Source organism: Rhinolophus ferrumequinum, chromosome 14 (genome assembly GCF_004115265.2).
Source record: "Rhinolophus ferrumequinum isolate MPI-CBG mRhiFer1 chromosome 14, mRhiFer1_v1.p, whole genome shotgun sequence".
NCBI classification, from domain to species: Eukaryota; Metazoa; Chordata; class Mammalia; order Chiroptera; family Rhinolophidae; genus Rhinolophus; species Rhinolophus ferrumequinum.
The window spans coordinates 14433540-14459488 of record NC_046297.1 but is presented as its reverse complement, the minus strand read 5'-3'; the positions used below and the strand labels follow the sequence as shown (position 1 = coordinate 14459488).

At 42.6% G+C, this 25949-nt stretch overlaps 2 protein-coding genes across 5 annotated transcripts in view; one reads left to right on the top strand and one right to left on the bottom strand.

Annotated features, from left to right (window-relative positions):
* Window positions 1-14652, top strand: part of MTFR1 (mitochondrial fission regulator 1) — a 55908-nt gene extending 41256 nt beyond the window's left edge. For both annotated transcript variants that reach the window (XM_033126647.1, XM_033126648.1), the window contains exons 5-8: window positions 9618-9841; window positions 11482-11731; window positions 12193-12361; window positions 13147-14652. In XM_033126647.1, coding sequence (XP_032982538.1) covers window positions 9618-9841; window positions 11482-11731; window positions 12193-12361; window positions 13147-13215 — 712 coding nt within the window. In that variant the 3' untranslated portion in view covers window positions 13216-14652. The remainder of the gene's footprint in view (window positions 1-9617; window positions 9842-11481; window positions 11732-12192; window positions 12362-13146) is intronic.
* A 5908-nt stretch (window positions 14653-20560) lies between these two features.
* PDE7A (phosphodiesterase 7A) overlaps window positions 20561-25949 on the bottom strand; it is an 84428-nt gene continuing 79039 nt past the window's right edge. The window contains exon 13 of one of the 3 annotated variants that reach the window (XM_033126385.1): window positions 20561-22329. In XM_033126385.1, coding sequence (XP_032982276.1) covers window positions 22145-22329 — 185 coding nt within the window. In that variant the 3' untranslated portion in view covers window positions 20561-22144. The remainder of the gene's footprint in view (window positions 22330-25949) is intronic. The other 2 variants (XM_033126383.1, XM_033126384.1) reach the window with 2 other exon arrangements.

The following is a 25949-nucleotide window of genomic DNA, read 5'->3' as shown; positions in this document are numbered from 1 at the left end:
CTTCTCAGAAAGACTGGGGATGTGTTTCGGTGTGCTGTCTGTGCAGTGGGGGTGGTAGTCTTCCAAGAACTGTCAATTGTTTTGGTCCCAGGGGACCCAAGAGTGCAAGACCTCCGCGCCTGCAGAGCCAAGTGATCAAGGATTGTCCCATGGGTGGCAGCTCCAAAAATTGGGACACCAGACATAAAAACTGGGGCACAGACACATATTAAACGTCCGCTCTGGGAGATTCTGCTGCCCTGGAGCAAGACACAAAGGAAGGTAAAGATGGGGCCTGCAGAGGACGGAGGGGAGAAGGCCTAGAGTTTTGAGGGGAGTCGGGGGAAGCACTTAAATTTGGAGCCTGCCAGCCACCATCCCCAGAACACATCCCAGCAGGCCCCTGAATGTGTGGAAAGTTCCCTGGGATCCCCTCAGGCCGATGCTTTAAGATTAGTGGATGATACTTTTACATAAGCAGCAGCTGGGCAGGATGTTCTGGACTCTGGGGAGAGAGTCCCAGCACGCGAGCACTTTAAGTGCCTTTCTCAGCTCACTGTAGCTCTGTTGGTTTTCACAGCTAGATGTTTTGGGAGCTCATCTCAGGTGCAGGCCTTAAAAGTTGTGGTGTCCGATGTGTTCAAACTCTTCCCTCCACAGGAAGAAGCTGTGGGTTTTGAGTTTCCTCCTGAGTGTGGGTCAGTGTGACCGGGATGGGGTTTATGGTGAGATTGTGTCTCAGCCTCTCCTGCCACCTTTAGTGTGTGTTTTTTTTTTTTTCTTTTTCCCGTTTTTGCCTCTCATTTGATGGGTAGTCATTGCTCAGCTAGGTCTTACGTTTTTTTTCCAAAGAAAATATGTAGCTGTAAATTTGGTGTGACCGTGGGAGGTGAGTTCAGGATCTTGCTATTTTTTCTGTGTTGCCATTTTGAAATGGAACTTAGTATTTCTTGGTATGGATGGACCAGTTTGTTTACCCATGTACCAGTTGATGGACATCTGGCTTGATTCGTTTTTGGAATAGAAACATTGTGTACAGGTTTTTGAGTGAACATAAGTTTTCATTTCTCTGGATTAAATGCCCATGCATGCAATTTCTGGGTCATATGGATTATAAGGTAGTTGTATGTTTCAATTTTAAGAAACTGACAAAACTATTTTCCAGAATAGCTGTACCATTTTACCTTCCCAATGTCGATGTATGGCTGAACCAGTTTCTCTGCACCCTCACCATCATTTAGTATTGTCACTCTTTTTTCCTTTTCTTTTTTGCCCTTCTTTCCTTCATTCCCTTTTTTTTTTCTTTTCCTTTCTCTCTCTCTCTCTTTACCTCCCTCCCTCCCTCCGTCCTTTCTTTCTTCCTTCTTTTCTTTCTTCAGTTCTGATTGGTTCTTTTTTATGTTTTCTCTTTGTTGAAGTTCTCACTGAGTTGTCTTGTTTTTTTCTTAAGGTCATTAAGTGCCCTTATAACCAATGTTTTGAACTCTGTATCTAGATTGTTTTTCTCCATTTTGTTTATTTTTTTCTAGACTTTTGTTTTCTCATTTGGAACATGTTATTTGTCTCCTCGTGTTGGCTTCCTCCCTGTGTGTTTTGTATGTAATACAATTAGGTAGATTTGCTACATCTCCCAGTCTTGACAGAGTGGTCATTTGTAGAAAGTGTCTTGTGGGGCTCAGTGGTGACGATTCCCTGGTCACCTGAGTGTTCCAGGTAGGTCCTGTGTGGGTTGTATGACCAGTAGTTATAGTTGGGCCACGTCTGCCTTTTGGATGTGTCAGTTGTGGAGCCAGTTGGGTGGGGCTTTGGTGCTGTCTGGAGACTCTTTGGAGGGTCCCCGGTGCAGGCCAAATTCACCCACCACTTGTGCAGGGCTTGTGGTTACTTGATAGAGGCTACACTGAATCGAGAGTGGCTGCCTCTTGTGGCACTTAGCTGGAGCTGTTACAGGCCAAGACTGGCTGCCACTTTTGCCAGGTTTGGGGCCACCTGGTCGGATTTACAATGCAAATTGATCCCAGTAGCCACTTGTGCTGGGCTTGGGGTCATTTGATAGGAGCTACAGTGCATGTCGAGGCTGGCCCTTGCTAGTGTGGAGTTTGTAGACCTTTTAGAGAGTGTGACGCTTGAGTGGAGGGCAGCCGCCACTGGTGTGGGATTTGGAGACCTTTGAAAAAGTCTGCAGTGGAAGCCTAGGGCAGCCCCACTCATGTAGGGTTTGCAGTCCTTCGAGTGAGTGTGCAGCATGAGCCCAGCTGGGCCACTCCGGTGGACGAGTGGTGAAGAGGCTGGTATGCGAGTTGGGTGGGGCAGGGTCCCTGGGAATCACCAGGGCGGGGGCGAAGGATGTTATCCATGGTAATGGAGAGCTCAGATTTGGCGTCTTTTTTTTGCCAGGCTGACTGGTCGGGAGAAGAGCTCAACAACAGAGCAATGGTGTCTGCCAGTGCTTCCATCGCAGAGTGCCCCAACCCATCCCGCCAGCCTTCGCCCTGAAGTTAGTCAGTTTAGTTCCTCACCATGTGTCCCTGTGCTGGAGCTTAGAGTGAGAGACTTTGTGTGTGTCTGTGTGACAAAATCGCTGGTTTTTCACAACCAGATGTATGGGGGCTCCTCTTCCAGCACTGGTGCCCCCGGCTGGGAACAGTCACTTCTCGGAGGATCTCTGCAGCCATGACATCCCTCCCAGTTCTTAATCGCCACACCGTGGGGGTGGACCTGCCCATTTTGCGGTTCCCGCCCCTCCTGCTTGTCTTGACATGTTGTTTTCTTTATATCCTGAGTTACAGGAATCATGTTCAGCTAGTCTTCAGGTGGTGGTTCTGTTATGGTTGTTCTATAATTTAGTTGTAATTTTGATGTAACTGAGGGAGGAGGTGATCTCAAGATACATGAAACTTGATCCTACTTAAACCTTTTAGCTGGTTTCCTCTGATGACACTCTGGTAGAAGAAGCGTGGGTGCCACCTTGTTACTGCCAGGTGGGAGCAGAAGTCCACCCCCGAGGGGCAGTGCTCCTTAACACTGCTGGGCAGGTGAGAGCTCTGGCTTCCCACAAGGCCTCCTGTGACGTCACCCCAGTGGGTAGAAGTAGATCTAGATGGGGTGGAATTCCAGGTTCCCCATATTGTGTCCACTGATAGCACAGGGCGGTGAGGTGCCTTGTTAAGCTCTGTTCCCTGCCTTTTCTGACACCATCCTGCACGGTCTGGGGCACATTACAGCCTGGCAAGGGTGGGAGTTGGCCTTTGCTGTGTGGTGGAGGTGGGGCCACAGTGTTTTCTGTGGTGTTTGGCTGGAGTAGAGCAATTATTTTGTGTAAGTTGTCTGTCTTAGGAGGCTGCCTTTTTTTCGGTCCTTTAGCTGAGAGAGCAGTCTTTTGTTGGGGCTTCCCCCCGCCCCCTTGCAGCAACTAATTTTTTAAATTTTTTTTTGACTTACCACTGACTCCTGCACTCAGCTTAGGAAATATGAGGCAAAAGGAAAACTCAGGGAGCTCATTCCTGTGTTATTTTTTGGATCCCAGGGTCCCAGCCAGTCGGCCTTCTCTCCACCTTTCAGAGTCTTCTTACATTTATCTGTCTTATATATGCTGTCCAGTGTTTTTAGTAATAGTGAGCAGGACGAATAGGGAAGAGTACATCTGTTCTGTCTGCCTGGAAAAAGAAGTCTCTAAAGGGTTTTTACCACGTCATGTTACACTGAATATGACATAATGGAGTGGTCATTATGGGGATTGTGAGCATAGAGGAATTGAGTTGGCATAATGGCTCTGGATACTGGATTGTGTCTGTGATTTTGAAAATAATTGGCTAAAGGGTCTTTGAAAAGGTACCTGAAGCCCTCTAGGTAAAGATAATCCGAACTTGCACAAAAAAGGAAACAGGTAGTGAAGTGTGCCCCAAATTCCAAGGTTAGTTCCACGGGACGAGGAACATTGGGCAGACTTTCTCTTCTACAGTATGGTGTTATATCACTCTTTGCATGGATTGTAACAAATTGTAGATGTGCATAAATCTAGATAGCTGGGAAGGGTCCTCTCAGTGGTGTTTTTCCTCTGGTTGATACCCAGTAAACAGGCTGACACGTCTAAGTCTCACCATCTTCCCTTGGGAGGGAGCTTTGGGGAAGCTCTGCTTCATCCGTTTCACACACCAGAAAAACAGATTATTGTACAGTTGGAAGAGGTAGCAAATTTACTGTATATTTTAAACAGTAGGACAAAGCAGAAAGACGGGTGAGAGTTGATGGATTTTTACTTTGTCTTGAGAATTACTGAATACTAGTACTCTTATCTACCTGTCACTGTGATATTTCTGTCACAGTATTGTGTCTCTGGCAAAACAGCATACACGTGAGCCCTTCACAATTGGTTAATTGTACAAATGATTTCTTTTCCACATGCACTGAACTTTATCTCTAAATTGCAAGTACGTATTAATACCCACCTTGAACGGAGAGTTTTAAAAGATAACATGAGAAAACTGAGCAAAGTGGCACGCACACAGTAGGGCCTCATTTCTTTTCTATACACATTTTCATTTCCCTTTGAATTAACAGAGTGGCCTCAGAATTGAAAAGAAGTCTCATTTTTATAAGAAGCATTAAGATTGTCTGAAACAATCAATATAGCTGATAATCTTATCTAAGATAATTGATTTATTCTTTCATAATAGAAGCCTAAGGAGAATGTGTAGTTTTTGGATACACACAGCCTAATACTTGCACTAAACATGATAAAATTAAAGACTGTAATCTCTGGCTTCCAGTAGACATACACATTGTCATCCTGTTTTTGAATAACTTGGAGTAGACCGTTATTTAAGGAATAATGAAATACTTGCAGTTGAACTCTGGTTTGGTCATTCTATAGTAATACATTAATTTCTAGTTGTATCTAATTCTTAATTCTAAGTGCCACATATATATCAAATTGAGTGTTAAACAAATTTATAGGTTCATAGGACTTAAAGGTATTTCAGGTAGCGCTTGTCCTTACACCACAATGGCTATTCGCTGATTGCTAAGATGAGCGTATTTATAAAAGTCTGTGCTGGAAGGACAGTGACTAACGTGAGCCTGAGGACTTGGACTAAAGATCCAGCCTGTGCTTTTTCACATGTGAACAGTAAGTGTGAAGTGGGATGTGCTGCCCTAAGGGTGTCAGGGAAGAGGCCCACAGAGCACGGCCGTGAGTAACCGGGCTCCAGAGGAAGTGACTCAGTGAGCGGCTGAGCGGGCGCACACCGGGACCCCGGGGATCGCAGCACAAACAGCAGGTGTTATTCGCTCCCGTTTTAATTTTCATTGTTTGACACTAGACATTAATTGATAATACACATCAATAATACACTGCATCCCAGAGAGAAACTTCATTTCCATTAATACCATTTTTAGGAAGATCTGACTTTTAAAATATAAGAGACTTGTGTTGAACAGCTAATGTGGTGATTCCACATGGTCTGGGCCTGTAGCCTCCTGCCAACGCCCCACCATAAATTCTTTCTTGCGTGGACGGCTTCTCTCAGTCTAAGTAACCTCCCCGGTCCAGGCATCTTTATCCAACTACTTGCTCACTTTGAAAAGATTATTCGTTTTCTACCCAACTTCATGTTTTCAGAGAACTAAACTGGATCCTATTGACAGTGTGGTGTATTTTTATACCTTTCTCTAAAAAGGTGAGGGAGGGCCAGTAATAACCATTTCAGGAACACCACCATTCCTAGGACACAGATAATTAAAAATAATAGCAGATTTTGAGTTTTCATTAACTGAGATAAGGGGAAAGGACCCCAGACATGCATTATATTGAATTTAGAGATTTTTAAATAGTGGAGCTTAAAAAGCCTTTCATGTTTATGTAAGTTGTTCTCCAAAAGTGCCAGTCCCTGATTCTAACATTGAAAAGATAAGAGAGCTAGATAATTAATTCAGGTGCACTCCACTCTGCATAGGGGCCTGTGCCCTCTGCCGTAATCACTTTGGAGCCAAAATCATATTTAAAAAACAGTCACACTGGCTTTTTGTCTTCTGCTCTGGGGACATCCATACTTGATACTTCTTTTGTTTTTGTTTCTTAAAATTGAATTTTACACAAAAAATCTGAAGAGCATGTCTTTTAGTTTGGATTAATTCTACCTCTATTCTAGTTCTTCATAGCCTCTATTCTGAAGGATGGCAAAACAGGTGGCTCTGAGAAGGAATTATTTGTTGACTGCCTCATCAAGCAGATGTCTGTGGGGAAACGTGACAGAATTGTCATAAAATCTAAATTTTAATTACACACAAGAATATTACAGAGCAACTCTTATTTCTGTTTTCGTTTTTGATTCTCGAGCTCCTGTGATGTCAAATCTCCAGTAATTTCAGGATTACTTTCCTTTTTCAGCTTCTAAAAATGCACATTTAAACTTACACATTTCCTATAATTACTTTGTTTGAACCATAACCATCAATAGTATTTCACATAGCGAAGTGCAGAAACTATATAATCAAAGTCATAAAAATAGGATAGACATAAAATACAGATGATCTGACACTGTCACTTAAATCATTTTGTAATTTTGCTAAAGACCCTAGCTTTTTTTTCTCTTACCTGGGCACAGTGGTATTCAAGGTTAACGAGTGCTTTGTCCTTAATTTTCAGTAGATGGGAAAACAAAAGGATAAAATTTACTTGCAGGAGTTATGAGGAGATATAGAAGATTAATTCTTCTTAACATTGTAGTTGCTGTTAAATATTAATTTTCTCTTACAATTTATTTTGGCTAGAAGATAGTTTCAAGAAAGTAAGCTGTTCAAACATGCCACATAGTTGATATCTTAATCCAAATTGTCTTATCTTTTCCAGTTTGGGATACTTTAGAGTAAATGTTCATGGGATTTGAAGATTATCTTTCTTGAAAACATTTAAAAACAAACTTACAAGCATTTAATACTTTTGGTTCCTGTGATAATTTGAGGTGGGGAAATGCTCTCTACAAAAATGACCACTAGTTCTTGAATAAATAGTATCACGACATTTCTTGGTAGCACTCAAGATACTAGTATCCAAAATTTTTATTTGCTGTTATAATATAGACTTCATAAAATGTCTGCATTCACACATAGTATGAAAACAAACCGCCCTCACTTCCAGATATGAATATATTCATTCTTTTAGGGATGTGACAATGAAAGACAGTGGGAGGAGAGATGAGTCTTTACCTGCAGATTGTGTGTTTTCTCCCCTGTCCGCTCAGTTCCACTCCCACCCAGCTCATCCTCCAGGTGCTGCCTCTCACCTGGGACAGTGGTGGCAGCAGTGGCCCCAGCCTGTCCCCAGAACACTGCTCCCTTCCTCTAAATTCAATCTGTTACCACTACTCTTGCATCTTTCTCCACTGTTGTTTTGAACAAATGTGATATTTTAAGTCTACATTTATTTGAGATTTCTGTATTTTACCCAGATTGTTCTTAAGACTAGAATTCTATCATTATCACTATCCTACCTACCCCCAGTTCCCCTAGTTCTTTCAAGTAGTTTTTAAAAAATCATTCAGTATTGTTAACATAAAGTTATCAAGAATATAGTTGAAGAAGCATATTAAAGTATTTGACATTATACTGAAATTAATTACTCTATATAAATATCCCAAAACTTCATTACTAGACTGACTAATTTCTGTCTGCTTGTAACTTAATGTATTTCTTGTATACAGCTGTTTAACAAAATGGTTTGATCTACCCTACAAAAGGTAGGTAGAAATTAGAATTTAGCCTGGTGCATCAACAAAGAGCCACAGTGATTTTAAAAAAATTTAATCTTATTATTGCAGGTTGGTTAAGCATATGCATTTAATCTCTAATTTATGTAACAATCTTTCAAAGAACATTAATATATTCAAAGCATTGGTACTATTCTGTATAGATGTTTTCACCTTTGTCTAATCTTCGTGTACTTTTTAAGAAATTTCATTACCTGTTCCTTCCCCTTGTGGGGATAAGAAAGTGGTAATTGGAGCTTTGCAAGCCAAACACATTTCCCTAGCCCACATATATTCCAAATAATATAGTTAGTATTAAAGCTGGTTGCTAGCTAAGAGCTAGGACATTAATTCTCCATATATTTTTGTTTGATAACATTACAGGTAAAAAAAAAAAAATTTGCAAGTATCTTCTGAGTATGGTAGTTCAATTAACATGGCAAATAAACAAAATTAGATATGAAGAAAAACACCTGAATTCAGTGCATAATACCATAACCTAAGAGTGCAAGACTTCCCCATTCAAAACACAGGCAGAACGAAGATCCAGTGAAAGAAAACTAAAATAGAACTGAATGCTAGTGTTGTATAGCGGTTAGGATTAAGTCTGACTGCATGTAACAGAGAACCCCCAAATAATGGTGACTCCAGCAGGATGGGGGTTTATTTTCTACTCTGGAGCTGACAGTGGCCCCCGAGCATCCTTAGGGACCGAGCCAGGCTCTCTGCCATCCTTTGCTTCCATGTCAAGGTTAGCTGCTGGCTCTCAGGAGAAGGGGTGCGGATGAAGGAGCTTTGCGTGGACTCATCTCCCTGTCGGCAGCCTTCCTAGATACTAGCTCACAACACTGCCTGCGTGCCTCGTTAGCCAAAACTCGGCCACACGACCATATGAAACCGAGGGAAGCTGGGCAATGTTAATTAACTTTATGGACAATTATACCTCAATAAAACTGGAAGGATAGAAATAGGGCTTAGAGGGCAGGAAAAACTAATTGTAGAAAATTGGAAGAAATGGTACATATACAAATTGACAGTTCAGAAGAAATCTGAATTTTTTTCTTAGCTCCAAAAGACTTCCTTTGGGAGCTAAGGAGCAGTGCACATTAAAAAAATTCTCAACACCTAACCGATTAGTTACCATGTAGGTATTAGTACATGGGTTCAATTATTCTTTTTTCTCCTTTTCAGTTTCTGATGCTGTATTTGGCCCATACTGTTACGTCTTACAATTTGATATTATACATGAAAAATACTGACATTGAAATGCAGAAGCCAACACCCTGGGGCTAATGTATTATTGATTTAATTTTGTTGTCAAATATAACTAGTAATTAGTTTACCGTTTTTAAGTACATTAAAAAGTGTCTTCACTTATTCCAAATCAAAACATGAATTAGCAAAAGCACTGTTGGAATCAGTGATGCCTCTTGATAGGATAGTGTTGGCTTGTGCATATTATCTAGAGATTAAGAATGATGGTTAACGAGAAACCCAGGCCTGATATATATATATATATATATATATATATATATACACACATATATATATATATACATACATATATATATACATATATATGTATATATATATGTATATATATAAAATATTATATAATGTAAACTCCAACGGTCCTGCCCTTTTCTTAACTTTAAATTGCATTTCTCTTTATATATATATATATATGTGTATGTATGTATGTATATCACACACACACACACACACACACACATACACATTAGGTTGCCAAGTGCTTTATTGTTTTGAAACTTACAGGAGGGGATTTATGCAAAGTCAGCCTGAAAAGTGGTTCTCAGGTGTTTTCTGATTAATTGGCATGATGACTTTTTATATTCTCTCTCAAAGCCTGATAGCCTTCTGTCTTCCTTGTAGGACAGAGGTCCAGTCCCTGCAGGACGATCCTCCTTTCTCCGAGAAGCCCCTAAGCAGGCCGTTTTCCTTACCGAACCTGTCTCCAGAAGAGTCTCCACTGAAGACACCACTGGCGAACGAGGAAGCACTGCAGAAGATCTGTGCTCTTGAAAATGAACTTGCTGCTCTCAGAGCTCAGATTGCCAAAATTGTGATCCTGCAAGAACAACAAAATCTCATTACAGGTCAGTAAGTCCTACATTTGTTTTAACCAGCAAACTGGAAATCAGGAGAATATCACTGATTTTGAAGTTTATTAGCAAGTAACAGCCATTGGGGTTGTTAGAAAACCAAGGGTCAGTCCTCTGCATAGTCCAGTCTAGGACCTGGTCACATTGAAGTGGTTTTTGTTTTGAACAATCTCAATGCTGTCAGAGAGAGTGATGAGTGAGTGTATTTGGAAAACACTGAAATTCCTGTCGGCAAATTGCTGCTCAGATGACTGCCCTGGGGAACTCAGTGGTCCGTGGTGCTGGCACCGACCCTCTCTGTCAGGCAAAGTCATCTCAGAACAGCACTCCACTGAGTGCCGTTTCCTTACCTGCAAGTTCTGAGGCAAGTACTTTACCTTTTACCTTCCTTTCCTGTTCTAAAATGGGGATTACAGTAGGTGATACGGAGTGACTGTGGGAGGAAATGTGGCGATGATAGAAAATGCCTTTCGTGCACAGTCGCTACTTAATAGGCATTTTTCTTGGCCAGAGTAGAAATGGAGTCCAGGTCCTCTGACTCCTGGGCGGATCCTGTTGCTTTGGTTTGTGTGGCTCTCTCACTCTGGGGAAGAAACCATAGCCTTAAAATCCTAGTCCACTAACCTGTTGGCAGGTAGTACTTGTTTTTCCTTGTGTTGTCCTGAGTGCTGACTAGACTCGGCGTTACCCCACTGTGTCTGAAGGGTAAAGACAGTCACTCCGCCTCGGAGCCACTTGCGGGGGCTCCTGAGTTTAATGTCATCCAGCCTGTACGGCCGAGGTGGACAGAGCGCAGATAAATGCACTCCGGGTACCAAATGCCAGAGGCGCATCGGTGTTACTTAGATGAAATCAGCGTGTAACTTTGTAAACTCCAACGGTCCTGCCCTTTTCTCAACTTTATATTGCAGTTCTCTTTCTCTTCTGCCAGACTAGGAAAAGTGCCATAAATAGTGAGATAATTTGGGGATTTATGACAGGTGTTCTGGTTATAATCTAAATCCCTGAGTAAAACTTTTTTGCATCGAGTGCCCCGTAATCAGTATAGTTCACCCAACCAAAAAACTAGCCTCTAATAATGCAGAAAGATAAATTTCAAGGTTCTTATTTTATAACCACGTTAATTCTTATACTTAATTTCCAAAATAAGGAGTAATTAAGATAACACTTTTTTCTTCTTCCAGAAATTGGTTCAGCAATAAATTTAAATCTTTTCTTTCAAACACATTCTAGTCGAATGCAGGCTTTTAATGTTTAGAAAGTCTTATATGTAAATATACTTAAAATGAACATAAATTTATCAAATAGTTTTTTAAAAAGTTATAGTACTAAATTATTTCATCTAAAAGTAGTTAAAAATCATGCCACAGTCAGACTTGAACATTTGATATCACAAAAACACTCCTGTTAAGTTAAATGGAACTTTTCCATCTGGAGAGTTTTGGGATTAAATGATACCATGACTGAGATTCAGGCATTTAGATTCTAACCAAGTAACCGAAACTTCCTTCTGCTTACATAACTGAGATTCTTATTAGGGATAATGTTTTCAAGCATACAGAGGTCCTTAACATAAAAATTTTTATTTGCCCATCACACTCAGGCTTAAAATTGATTTTTGCTTATCTCCGTAGGTGATTTAGATTCTACCACTGTTACCCCAGCACCACCTTTTGTCCCTCCACCCCCGCCTCCCCCACCACCCCCGCCTCTACCCGCACCCCCCCAAAGCACATCTGCCATCGATCTGATCAGAGCACGAAGAGAGAAAAAAGCCTGTGCTGGAAAGACTTCGGACAAGAGCAGCCCAAAGAAACCTGATATGCCAAATATGCTAGAGATCCTTAAAGATATGAACAGTGTAAAACTTCGGTCAGTAAAAAGGTGAGGATACATACCTTCTCTCTCGCTTCCCTCATTTTTTAATGTGATGTAAAAGTACTGGGCTTCTAGAGAACTTTCAGTTTCTAAGTTTTTAATTTAAAACAGATGCCCCAGTGGCTGCTATACATATTTAACTGAGAGATTAGCAAAATAAACACTTCCAGGTCACTCACTGTTTAGTTTTTCTCTCACTGCATTTAAAGCCCTTTCATGTAAAGTCTTGTCAGTCAGCCTTTCAATAAAGCTGTGTGTGACCTGCTGTGGTCCTCACTGGGCTTGTGGAGAGGGACACCGCCATTGTCCTGAAAGAGCTTAACCAGTGCTCTTTTACTGAGCTTTAAATCTAGGGTTTCCAACTCACTGCCATCAGTGTTTGTCAGTGTCTTTATTTTCTGTGAGGCTACGGAAGTGCTGTCAGCATATTGAAACATGTCCCCTTGGTTTCTGTTCACTTCTGTCAGATCAGAACAAGAGCTAAAGCCCAAACCGGTGGACACTTCCGACCCTGCTGCCCTCATCGCAGAAGCTCTGAAAAAGAAGTTTGCGTACCGGTATCGAAGCAACAGCCATGGTGAGGCCGAGAAAGGAGCTCCACAGCCTGCACCGGAGGCCACATCCGAGACCGTGCTGGTGAGTGTGGGGCCCACGCACTGCCTTCCCATACCACGTGCTAGTTCCCACCGCTGCTGAGCACCTGCATTTTACCAGGTAATCAGCTGTGTCCTCTGCAAGATTCAAAAGGATGTTCCACGATTCAGCCCCTACTTACAAGCAGTTTCCATGCAGAAGAGCATAAAGAAAGAAGCAACAGTTAACCCCTAGTTTCACTAAACATTTCCAATGGTAAAATTTCCATGCTGTGTTTTATTTATATTTAAACATAATGTTAAATTTAGTATAATAAAATTTATATCTTAGGACAACATATATGTTGTGATATAGAAATTCAAGATAAAGAAAGATCACTTTTCTCTTGGGCACCGGGTACAAGTCTGAACCGGGTGAGACTCACCCTGGGCCTTGCAGGAGGGGGGCCATGGCTTAGGTGGAGATAAGCAGATGTCACGGACACTCCTGTTCCTAATCGGGACATTCCCTTTATTCCTGGGGAACATGTGCTTATCTATTTCAGAGAGGCAGATAACTTAGAAATTCCAGCATTTTTTAAACTCTTTAAACACTGAAAAGGAAACGGTGGTATTTCCAAGTAAGCTAGGGTCTTGCTAAGACGATTGTAGTTTTCTTTTCTGTCATGTTTATAACCATGTGTCAATTCATAAAGGTTTTCACATTATCTGGCTGCGTGGTTTTTCACATAACATCCCAATCCTTTGATCCATGACGGGCGGGGGTACATCATTATTGTTACATGAACCAGTATCTTTATTTATACCTTTTGTTTGTTTCTCTTCTAGTTTGGGCCCCACATGTTGAAGTCTACAGGAAAAATGAAGGCTTTGATTGAAAATGTTTCAAGTTCCTAGTAGACAATAAGCCAAGAAAGACTGTACTGGTTCAGTTGTTGGTTTGTTAGGGCTGTTTGGCTAGTAGAAATCAACACTATTTAGTAAATACTTGAATTTAGTATTCAGTAGTCTCCTTTTAAATCTGACTAGAGGATTAAGCAATAACAAAAGCACTCTAAGTTTGCTTTTGAGAAGGTCATTTCTGAAGTTTTCCAGAACATGCATGAATTCTGACATGTTTTTAATGTGTAGTATGTTTAGATTTCCAATCTTGAAAACAATTATACAGATTTGTAGATGTGAGTTTTTAATTCTTAACACTACCTGTACAAGTGTTCTATACGCATAATTTGGATATAAAACAATCTGTAAAATTGTATAATGAGGGTACTGTTATCATTCGTTTTCAGTGATCATTTACTATTCAATGATGGAAGAGCTGGCATAACAGTTTGTTGGAGTGAAATATCTGAGATTGGAATCTTCTTACCTTGAGCAGAACTGTTACACTCTCACGTGTCTTGGAGATGGGTTGACTAGGACCCAGATAATGCTCACTACTAAAGTTCCATAATGCTTTCCTTCAGAAAGGGAAGGCGGGGACCACGAAGCCGGCTTTCACCTCAGTGCCGTCAGTGCTGAGGAGGAAAGCGTAGTTTTCAAATAGTGAATCTCTTTTTTAAGTAAGCTATTTTCATTTTAGTAAATGGCATCATAAAGATGACTTGTTGCTAAATTAATACTTATGGAAATTGCCAGCATAATGGAGTTTACTATTTTGACCAATATCAAAACATTTTTAAACACTGAATAGGCGAAAGAATTTCCTCTATGTTGTTCGTCATTGGTCAGAATGCTGTTCTCTTGAATTACATTATGCACCATAAACCTTAGGTGTTATTAGAAAGTGGAGAACTGCCTTTCTCGGGCTTCTAATGAATTGCTGTAAGTGATCCTTTTTAAATGCTTGATAATAAATCTTCATGATTTTCTGTATTTGTTAAACTCAGCTATATATAGTTAATGCCAGAATCTCCTACTATAAGTAAATAGTTGAGTTTATTATTTAAATATAGTTTTAAAAGTTGTATTTCCTTGGGTGAGGGGGGGATTGGGAGATGGGAAGAGTAGACAGACATTCACTTTTAAGTTATTGGAAATATGTGCAATGCTCTGGATATTAGCAAATATTAAGGTAATTTACATGGTTTGGCTATTCAGCTTAAATTTGAACCGTCTCTTATTTTACACATGCTGTTTGATGTACACAGTTTCTGATTGTTTTATATGGTTTAAAAATTCTGCCTTTAAGAGACATTCAGAAAGTTCACCTGACATATTTTGACCTCCTAAGAAATTTATATTTGTATCAGTATTGAGTTTTGGTCAGTGCTCCAATACAAGGAAGTTACTGTTTTGAAATAAAGCAAACCTTTGTTTTCCTTGGACCATAAACTTACTTATGTATTTATTTTACGATAGGTAAGATTATTTTATATTGCACATGTAGCTTAAAGAATTTGCTTTCTACATTTTTCAAGTGGAAATATATTCCTTCAACTGTATCACTTCTCATTCACCTTTCTGTTCAAGGAATTTCAGCATTAAACGAAAAGGACGTCCCTTGGGATGCATTTCCTCAGGGTTCAAGCCTATAATCTACCTCTGGAATTGGTGAAATCTGTTTCTCCGGCTTCCTCAACACCCATCTCATTCAGTTTCTGGTTCTCACAATCAACACAATACCTGATGTGAAAGATCTTAAAAATAGTTAAGCTGTGCATATTATAGCTGAGGCTTAAAAAGTTAAGTAACTGGTACACTGTTTTGTCTACAATGATTCTGACTAGTGCGGGGACTCACTTATGTAGCTAGTATGTGTCAGGGGGCACTGGACTTGGAGTTACACACAATCCGTGTGTGACCTCAGCCACGTCACACCTCTGTTTTTAAAATGGGAATACTGCTCAGCTCAAAAAATTGTTGAGGACTAAGTGAAATAATGATTTTGAACACAATCTGTGAACAGGAGTGCTAAATAAGTTACTTACGTCACTTTACATGAGGTCACTGTAGTTCCCAATAGACTGACGTCTCCCGGGACCCGTGGCTGGGCCCCAGCACCTGCACAGGCTCGGGGCGTGCATTGGTGGCGCACAGTCTTTACTTCTGGTTGTCTCCCCTGTCATAAGCTCTTCTGTAGAAAATCCTGTCCTCTTGCTGTATAATGAGTCTAATTGGTAAAGAAGATGACATGAGGTAACAACTACCAAAAACAAATTCCTTTCGATAACTAACCCCAAATAGAAGTTCTCTCTGGGTTAGAATTTGGCAGATCGAAGTTTAAACTTTCAGGAGTTAACCCAGTAAAGTCAGCTCTGGGATTGTCGGGCAGAACGAGACACTTGGTTTTATGACAATATCACTGTTCCTTCTGCTGTTCCTGAGTCCTTCCCCTTCTCAAATGAGAGATTCGACATTCTTCTGAGCTATCCCATTGACCCTATTTCTTATAATTCTTTTTAGTTTCTCCTCGTAAGCCTTGTACGTGGGCTAGTTCTCTGTTGGATATTTCCTCTGAGACGGTCCTAATCTACTTCATATGGGCTAGAAACCTGACTGTTCCTACAGCTGGCGTTTCTCAAACTTTCTCCTCTGGTAGATTTTCCAGCCTTTTCCAAAGGTCACAGTGTAACAGACATTTTCAAGAAGGTAAGTGGTAAGAGAACCCCAGTAGTGCCTTCCATTCCATAGCAAACAGCTATGGCTACGTAGGCCCGTCACTCACAAGTGCTCTCTTCCTGGCTGGAAAAGCCTTAACTTGGGGAGAAAGGCCCAACTCTTCATACCAGGACTTAGTGGCGGTACGAAGTGCGGCCATCCCATTTGGCCAGTCGTGCTTTTTATCAAAGGGTGAAAGAGGATGAGAACCAGACTGTTGGGGAGTGATCTGAACTACTGGTGTTAGCAACTAGGGTAGAGAAGTACACCAGACTGATCTCGGGGGTCAGGTCACCCCGATACTCCTCAGCCCAGCTCACTGCCCAGCACCTGGTAATGCTCAAGGACACGGCCTTGAGGAGCTGGTCCCGTCAGATTCCAGTCCGGGCACTGGGACAGGAAACCTGGAGAGAGGCAGTTGTCACCTGGAGCTCAAATAAGGGCGTTGTGAGATACAGCCGTACCCCTGAGCGGTTTATACAAAACAGATTATGAGGAAATAGGCCAGTGATCTGACACTTAACAGTCAATACATTATCTTACTTTTCGGAAACACATTTTACAGGTTAGGAAGCTACTCGGGAGATTAGGTAACTTGCCCAAGGACCCACGGCTAATATATGACAAATGAGCCAGGTGTGTCTAGCTGTAAAGAACACTTAGTAGATTGGTGCAAAAGTAATTGCGGTTTAAAAGGTTAAAAATAATTACAAAAGCCACAATTACTTTTGCACCAACCTAATAAAAACGCTACTACGCTCCACTGCCTCCCTAAGGCGGAGAGGAGACGAGTTCGGGAGGAGCAGGAGTGGGAGAAGCAAGCAGATGTGGCAAGAAGCTTCCTTTCAGTGATTAGACCCGGGTTCTGCTCTGCAGCCCTCACAAGGGTTTGTGTCCGTTGTCATGAAGGTGAATCCTCTTGATAAAGCCCCCAGTGAACCTGAAGTAATCTGAGTCCGTCCCGATAATGGAAAAAGCTAACTCCCTATTTTGTGATGATTCCTAGATGGAAACTGAAAAGTTCTGTTTTCTGCCAATGTTCGACTTGGTACGTTAAACATTCCTTTGAGATACTTCCTTCCAAAAGCTTAAATATATACCTTATATCATGCAGCCTCCTGATTCTTTATAGGATGTGGCTCAATGATAAACACATTGTTGCTCAAAGCATCTCACAGCGTCATGGTAGAGAAAACCCATTTTGTATCCCTCCTTCCACAACTAGTAACCCCACAACGGTTCCTCTGCTCGCACACTCGCAGCCTGAGATCTACACACGGGTCCATCCCAAGGTGCGCGTATGGGGAGGCGGAGGGGACGCAGGGCGCGAAGGCCAGGGACAGGCCCGCAGCCCCAGCTAGCATGGTAGGGAGGGGTGGGGTCGTCAGTGTGGCCCGGCGGAGGGCTCGGGGTAGAAGCAGCACTGGCTTCTTGAAGTTTACCTCCTGGTTGCAGCGCAGCCCAGTAGCAGCGGCGGAAATGCATCCACTGCCTCTGACCACAGGGAACCAGGTAACAGCGCGGCGGGTTCGCAAACCCGCCCCCCACAATCCTTCAGCACAGTAGTGGCGCCCCTGACCACAGGGATGCATGTAACGCAGGTATAACAAAAAGTTGTCTACAGCACCATCTACTGGCAAACAAAAGAAAGACCTCTAACCTGCTGAGTTAAAATCAAACCAGCACCTAAGGTTGCTCACTGCAGAGAAACAACACATCAAGCACCACGAATCACCAAGGTAACACAGAAAAAGACAGTTCTCTAGCAACCAAACGCAAAGTCATGGGGAAACTGATCTTGACCGAAATGATGGCGAATTCAAAATCTCAGTCATGAAGAAACTCGGTGAAATACAAGAAAACTCTGAAAGGCAGTTCATGAGCTCAGGAATAAAACTAATGAACAGGAATACTTTGTGAAAGATGGAAACTATAAAAAAACCAAATTCTGGAGCTGAAGGACTCAATACATGAGATGGAGAATGCACTAAAAGCACTGCAAATCGAACATGTTGGGAGAGAATGCGCTGAACCATTCATTGTAAACAATAGCCCCAAACCTTGCATTCATGTTGTGCAGTATGAAAACCTGCCATATTGATGAGCAAACATCATTGTCACCCAAACATTTTGAGAACAGAGACCATGTTTTATCATTTTTAATACCTTTACTGCATCCAGCGCAGGGCTCTGTACCAACAGGAACTCAGATATTGCTCACCACATAACTTCAGCCCAGTATTAATTAAAATTTCTCTTCATGATAGACTGATAGCTAAAAAGGAAACACATAATTACAACTCCAAGTTACCGGTTCAACAGGCATTTATTGATGGCCCAATTTACACTAGCCCTATGCTGAGCACGAGAGAAGGTGGAGACCTGCTGTGCGCCCCCCTCAGCGCGCCCCCAAGTGTGGTCATTCTACCTACAGACCAAGACCTCTGGGGGCCTTCCAGGTCCCCGCAGACCCTTAGCAAGTGAGGAATGGCTCAGACTAGGCCTCGCTCATTCCCGCACAACCATAGCTCCACCTGTAAGCTGATGCAATGGTGATTCCTACGCACGTTTACGTAAAAGCATTCCTGAATGCAGGGCAGCGATCGGTCACTGTACCTTCCCAAGCAGGAGATACTGCTGGCAGGGAATTTAAAATATTTATACATTTTACAAAAAACACATGAAAACACTGTAAACCTCTGATGTGCAAGTTTTATGAAAGCTGGAAGAGCCAAAAAGGCATTTTGGAAAAAGAGACTGTTACGAAATCTTCAAAAAATTCCTAGCACCTCTAACCTGTACGTCAGGTACAAATATGTTTGCAAAGGACATAAAATATTTACTTCTTTTATACAGGGAATCATGACCCGTCACATTTACAAAGTACAGACACTGACCAGGAACCACACTTTTTCCCACTAAGCTAGGCTGGCCAACATTTTCTCTGCAAAGACTTCACCCCCAGAGCAGAGATGCACTCCGCTCCCCTGCGCTGCCTCCAACGGAAGTGGGACCTGGAGCCCCAGGGGGCTGCTACCTGCGCAATAATTCTTTGAAGTCTCCTGTTTTATCTTAAACATTCATGTGAAGTTTGCCTTGTGTTCCATAATATCTAATTATTTATTTTAAATGTGATCTTCTAAATTATTGAACTGTTGACTCAAATTTTCATAGAAAATTCATGTTCAAGGAATATAGGTCATATTTAAAAAGCAGAGCCATAGGCGGTGATTCCCACATAATACGGAACGAAAAACAATGGGCTTATTATAGGTGTAGGCAGGAAATGGGGGCAGTCTGAGGCGTCTCCCTCCCACCCCCCACCCCCGAGAATGGAAATAAGACAATCCTCTCTGAGCATCAAATAAGAAACTGAGTGAGTGGCCAAGAGCAGAAGCAGCAGCCACACAGCAGCTGGAGCCCAGGCGGCTCAGACACACGAGGCGACAGGTACTGACGTGGGATTGAAGCCAATCAGAAGCTGATGTGGATGGACAAGTAGCTGCTGGCAGGGTCTCCAGCATCGTCCAGGGGAGCAGGGCACCCGGTTCCGTGAGCGCGAGCATCCGCGGGGAGGCGGGTCCCAGTTGGCTTCCCAAGATCTGCCTAAAGGAGAGAATGATTGACAGTTCTGTGTCTCACTGCATTTAAATAATCACACTTGACAAACATCAGTTACTGTGCGCCTGGTCAAGGTGAGCTTGCTATGAGATAGTCTCTCTCCATGCGCTGTCATACGAGGTCTCCGAGCTTGGAAAGAAAGGTCTTTATCAGACTCCGGAAGCATCCGATTGGCCAAGGGGATGTCACCGCATACGAGTGGCCAGTTGGCCTTCCCCGGGTAACACACAGCTCTGCCATCACTGCCATCTACATCCACACTGTCCAAAATGGAGCCACTTGCCACATGTGGATACTGGACACTTGAAACGTGGCTGCTGTAAGTGTAAAATACATACCGATTGCAAAGACTTTGTACCAAAAACAGAATGTGAAACATCTCAATTGTTTTTTCATAATGACTACATATTGTAATGATTATGCTATACACATACATACATACATGGAATTAAAATTAATTCCATCTGGTTTGTCTCCTTTTTTAAATGTGGCTATTAGAAAGTTGAAAATCACTTATGTGGCTCGCCTATATTCTATTGGATGTCACTCTTCTGTGCAAATAATATGTTTGATTTAAAAGTCTGTACTGCATCCCTTCAAATGAATTGGACTTGGGAAGATACAGAAGACGCCAAGCGGACCTTTATTACATTGGTATCAACCAAGAATTAAGTGGCCATTTCTTATTACTTTAAAAAGGCCGGTACAGTAGTCTTTTACTACGTGCAGGAGGTGCAATTTCCAATCGTGGGAATGAAAGGCTGGGCTCCACCAAGTGTTAGCAGGACTCAGCAAACTGTGACGTGGGCCTCAGCCTGCTCATTCAGGAGCTCTTGGTAGTGGATCCCCCCCAGGGCGGGATGCCCCCCAGGGCGGGCCTGCACCCAACTCTGCCTGAATAAATAAATACCTGAGGAGTGAATGCTTGAGCCAAGGAGCTACAGCTTTGATTTCCTAGTAATTTAGCATTACGATTTCCAGAGGACTGAATTATAAGGTGAGGTAAATATCAAAGATAAAAATGTGAAAAGATAGGTTTTTATTCATCAAAAGTTAACAGCAACAGGCACATATTAAAATGAGTATGGCAAAGCCTTTTACAAATGGCTTTACACTCAAGCTTTCTCCCAAGAAAATGGCTGTTGCAACAAACTGTAAACATAATTAATAAACAGTCTTTTACAGTAACAAGGGAAATACAATGGAACTAAAAGAAAGCACCAGTTTCTCTTAAAACCAGATTACAGTTGTGCTTACTATACATAAAACAATTTAAAACAAATTACAAAAGTGGAATGTTTTAAGTTTAAAATTAGTCCTTAGATTTTGTCCTAGAAAACATCTGTTCACATCAAAAGGCCCATCAAAGGGTAACGTTTCATCAAAGGGAGGGACGAAAAAACAATGCACTTTTTTTCAAATCAAAACAAGAAGTTTGGTCACTTAGCTTTGTGCATAGTTTAAGGCAACTGGAGCAATCTTACAGCTTACCTACCTTCCCCTCCCCCAAGGGTGGCTGCTCACCGTCACATTCTAAAATAATAAATAGAGGCTTACAGTTCAGATCCTTTCCCACGTGGATAAATAGAACACATGCACGCACACACACCATCCATTCACACACGACACACCTCACTCACTGCAGCGAAAGGGACTTCCGTACCCTTGCTCGAAGGACACACTTCCCCATCCCATTTATTTCAGATTGGCAAATACCCTGAGCTGATTATGGTGTTTTAAACATTCCACCTTTTCTTGCATGTGCAGGTCAAGTGTACAGTAGTGAAAACAACATGCAATGTCTTCACTGCAGAATCATAATACAGCTAGGACACTGGCGTTCTTCCCCTCCCGCCCCACATTAAAAACGAATAGTTAAAAAGAATTGCATTGCCAAGCAGCACTGGAGTGAAAGCCTGGCGGGACTCTGAGAATGCACAGTTTCCAGTGCACAAAAGAAAACGAGCGAACAGGGGCTTTGGTGGCATCCAAAGGAGAAAAAAGGCAAACCGGGGGGAAGAGCTGCAGTTTACAGTTTGATCTTAAAATTCTTAGTGGTTCCTTCACAATTATGCTCCAAGGCAAATTTAGAACCAGTATTTCAGAGTTGATATGTAAACATCGAGTCTTGCCAGAGGCAGCAGAGGCTGGGCACTTCACATTTCCATTTTCTCAGAGAGAACTTAGTGGAAGGTACAGACACACAATGTTGCATCAGACTGGTGAAATTCCAAGAGATTTCTGCTGAAAGGTTCAGTTCAAGTTTCATGGTTCGAAGGATAAATGCTTTGAGAAACACGTGGCACGCCACAAAACTTCCTTTGCTACTCCTTCTGGATTCACTCCCGCTGGGCTTTGCATATTCAAGGTTTCATGTGAAAGCCAAGTGCATATTGCTGTAAGTTCAGGTCTTAAATTAAAAAGTGGATTCCAATGATCCAACAGAGGAAATCTTGGGACATAAATAATGCTGGCATCATTCCCTTGGCAACCTGGCAGTCAAGAGTAAGTTCTCTCACCTCAAGACCCCATGTCACATTTCTAAACCCTCCAGGAGGCAGTCTGTCCCACTGGTTCTGGGTTATGATAACCGATTTTCCTGAGGTCATAACTGTGAGTTCAACTCCTCGAACGTCGCTTCGGTGTCCTCACTGCTGGACTGTTCTCTCTGCAGTCCCTTCCAGCTGGCTTTGTTCAGCCCCACGTGTCCCAGCATCGTCTGGGACAGCCTGGTGTTGGAAAACCGGGCCCATTCTGTGAATAAAGGCTCCACTAGGTAAGTCATAAAACCTGGAGGAAATAAGAGAAAACGTTATCAACGAATGTTCTGAAACTTTATCTTTAAAACATCTACACAGTGTTTACTCTCTTAAGTCCTGTTCCAGTATTACCTAAACCTTATTTTTCAAAAGTTCTAATATACGTGTGTGGCAATTCCTGTATCTTTGAAGAACGTATTCAAGTAACTCGATGGAACCTGGAGGAGAGGTGCCTGCCACACCTGTCCACCTTTTCTGACGAGTCCTCCCAGGCGCACACCACCTCCCTTTACTTCAGCAAACAGCGGCAGGATGGACTCCGCGGGGACACAGGGCATAACTCAATTCCAGGGGCAGTTCCCGCGACACGGCTGGAGGCTAAGAGGGCATCCCCTCCAGGACAGTGGGGACAAAGCCTGAACTGAAGGGGACCTGGGGGTTGTTTCCCGCTTGATACCCACAGGGATGGAATCTTCACACCTGGTCATGACTACAATTAGCCATTTCATTTAGCTCAGAACTTATAAAGCCAAAACTCGTGACAAAAATTATGAGTCTAAACAGAACAAAGGAGATTCATCAATTATTAATGTGAACATTAGAAGTATACCAGGGCCCTACTTTATAAACAATTCATATGACTGATCCCCCTTAATTCATAGTCGGAAAAGGAAGATGAGTAATTTCAGGACTGTTTGCACCTTTAGGCTGCACAGCACTCCAGAGCACACATCTGATGTAATACGAGAGCAGCTTACGCAGGGTGAAAAGCAGCCTCCTAGAAAGTACCTGAGCAATCAAATCTCATATATTAGGAGAAACGAATAACATTATCTTCCTGACTTTGGATATGTGAAGGACAGGGAAAATGTACAAACTGTATCACTGCTCCTATAAACCAGTTTTTAAATTTTCAGCAGCTCCAAAACATTTTCTTTGCAGCAAAAGACCATGTTGACCACAGACAACAGGTTCCATGTATCCAACAAAACAATCTCACGGAAATTAAAGCAGGCAGCACCCACTACTTTTGATTGGAAAAGTCACCTATGGTCTAATGGTTGAATTTCTCAAGTACAAATTGTGGCAACTGAAACATTAGGGTGGTGCAAAAGTAATTGCGGTTTAAAAGGTTAAAAACAACTGCAAAAACCGCAATTACTTGTGCACCAATCTAATAGCAATGACGTCAGAATAGGCTTCTTTCTTTCGTCCCCTCCACACATACTAGCTGAGAACCTATATATCCAGACACTGTCCTAGGTGGCTGGGATAGAGCAGTGAAGATGAGATGGGTCTGCCCTCAAGGAGCAACATTCTGGTGAGGAGCAAGAGGTAACAGACGTCATTGCGGCACAAGGGACACAGCAGCTCTTTGGCAGCCGTGCTCATACCCACGGGACAGGCTGGCCGACCACCCAAAGCCCTGTCTTTTCCAGGTGCCACAGCTAGCACGAGCAGCTGGACCTCGTTACAGCTTTTACACGACTCAGCTTATTTGACTCTCTATTGTTCCAACTGGTTGCGAGCTTTTGGATCCTGCCTCTAACATCCGACAACTTAACCATCGCTTCTGGCTCTATACCAACCTAAAATTTCTTTTAGGTCTTAAGTACCTGGTAGGAATGACTAGGCCGGGCCACCCTGCACCCCTCGAGGGCAGGACTCTGCCCATCAGCTGCTCCGGCACCTGGGAACCCACGTAACTGACATGGCCACGCGCTCCATCTTATCTCCAGATACCACCTGGGCAAGTGCCTGCTCTCACCCCGCACACGATATTCTTGTGCCTGAAACTACTGTTCCTACCAAAGAAGAAACTATCGATCGCACACGGCTCCTGCTTACTGACCTCTATGCTGGCTCCGAGTACTCACTGCGCAGCGTCGTCTTTCTTCTAATGGGCACATGATTTACCCTAGAAATAGAATCTTTCCCAGCCCCTTTCCAGCTAGTACCTGATGTCAGAAAGACCAACGCCTGTTAACTGTATAGACTGGGCAAACCATCTGGAAAAGGGAACACTCGCAGCGCGTGTGTCCGAGGGTGCTTGTGAGGAGACGCCAGCTACGACCATCCCTCACCTTGTCTCTGCCCCTCTGACAACCAGTCTAGAACTGTCCGGTCCAGACAACATCTACGGACTGAGACGAACAGTTTAAGAGATCCAACTCCTTTTCTCTTCTAGAAACTGCAATTTTTAAAAACCTCATCTGTAAATTCTCCCATTAATCTGGGGGTAATTTACTCAGGCAAAGACTGTGAAAGTAGCTGGAGTGATTTCATCACCTCAGCGTCCCTGGCCAGTGCGAGCTCCTCGGGGACCCAGCATTTCCACACCATTTCCACAGGTCTGTGCCCCACACCGCAGGCCAGACCTTCACCCCCACTTATCCCTCTGGAGGCAAGTCAGTTACCACCCACCGTCTTCCACATGGGGATCCTTTACAATTACAATGTAAGAATTATACCGGGGATGCCAAAAAAATGTATCCACATGACTTCTATTCATCTTTTGTTATTGGAATATATTGAGTATTACAGTTTTAATACAGTTTTTCCTTTCTTAAAATGTGTACTTTTTTTTGGCACCCTCCCTATTTCTGAATCTGACCCCACAGCACAGTCCTCTTTTCAGAGGACTGCGCTCTTCTGAATTCCTACAGACTTACCTTTCTGAAGTCTGTGTACACATTTTACTATGTTCAACCTAATTCTCAAAGGCTCTAACACCAGCTACCAAAATCACATCCTTCCTTCAGTACCTGCTGAGTTACCCCTCCCGTCCCGTCACTTTCCACTCAAGCCCCCCACGGCCAATCCCAGTCGCGCTTTCCGTCGGATGCTCTTCTACAACAAAGCTCCCAGCACCCTCCATGATGCTTTCTCTAGGGCCCCACAGAGTTCTCAGGTGCCCCCTGCTTCCAGGTGCAGTGCTCGGCCTCAGGAATACCCCAGCAAGGGAAAGGCAACAACCCTACAGCTGTGAGACACATCTGGAAGCCTGGAAGGGAGTGACTAGCTCTGCCTGGAGAGTCAGGTGGCTTCTGGAGGACACGGCATTTGAGGTGAAGCTTCAAGGAAAGAATCTGTCATGCGGATGAGAAGGGCCAGCAAGGTACAGAGTGAAGAAGCTCCTGTGAATGGGAAACACTAAGGGGGCCCGAGGTGCTGTAGGAGTAAGGGGAAGTTGCTGGGGAGAAGACTGAAGGGACAATTCAAGATTAGTTACAAGAGGCCTGTGCAAGATGTGGAGGAATTGGACCTAATCAACAGGCAGCAATAAAAAGAGAAGTCAGCAATAGTGACAACTGTCCACATTATAATCGCACTCAGCAGTCACCGTTTTCATTTTAAATGGCAGCCCCAGAATTAGGCAAAAGAGGCTTCCACGTGGGCAAATAACGAATTCTTTCAGTTTTAGAACACAAAGTGACTGCTATTAGCTCTGCAAAAATTATGCTTTTTAGGACCTATGATCATATGAAAATAAATTATAAGGGGGAAAAAAAGGAAAAACAAGGGTAAAATTTTTAATTATTTAGAAAATAGAAATGAGCATAATTTTAATATTTGTATTTCAAATGCATATCTCTCTTCTTGACAAAATTAAAACCAGGGGCATTTTTCTAACCAGCCCACATCTAAGTC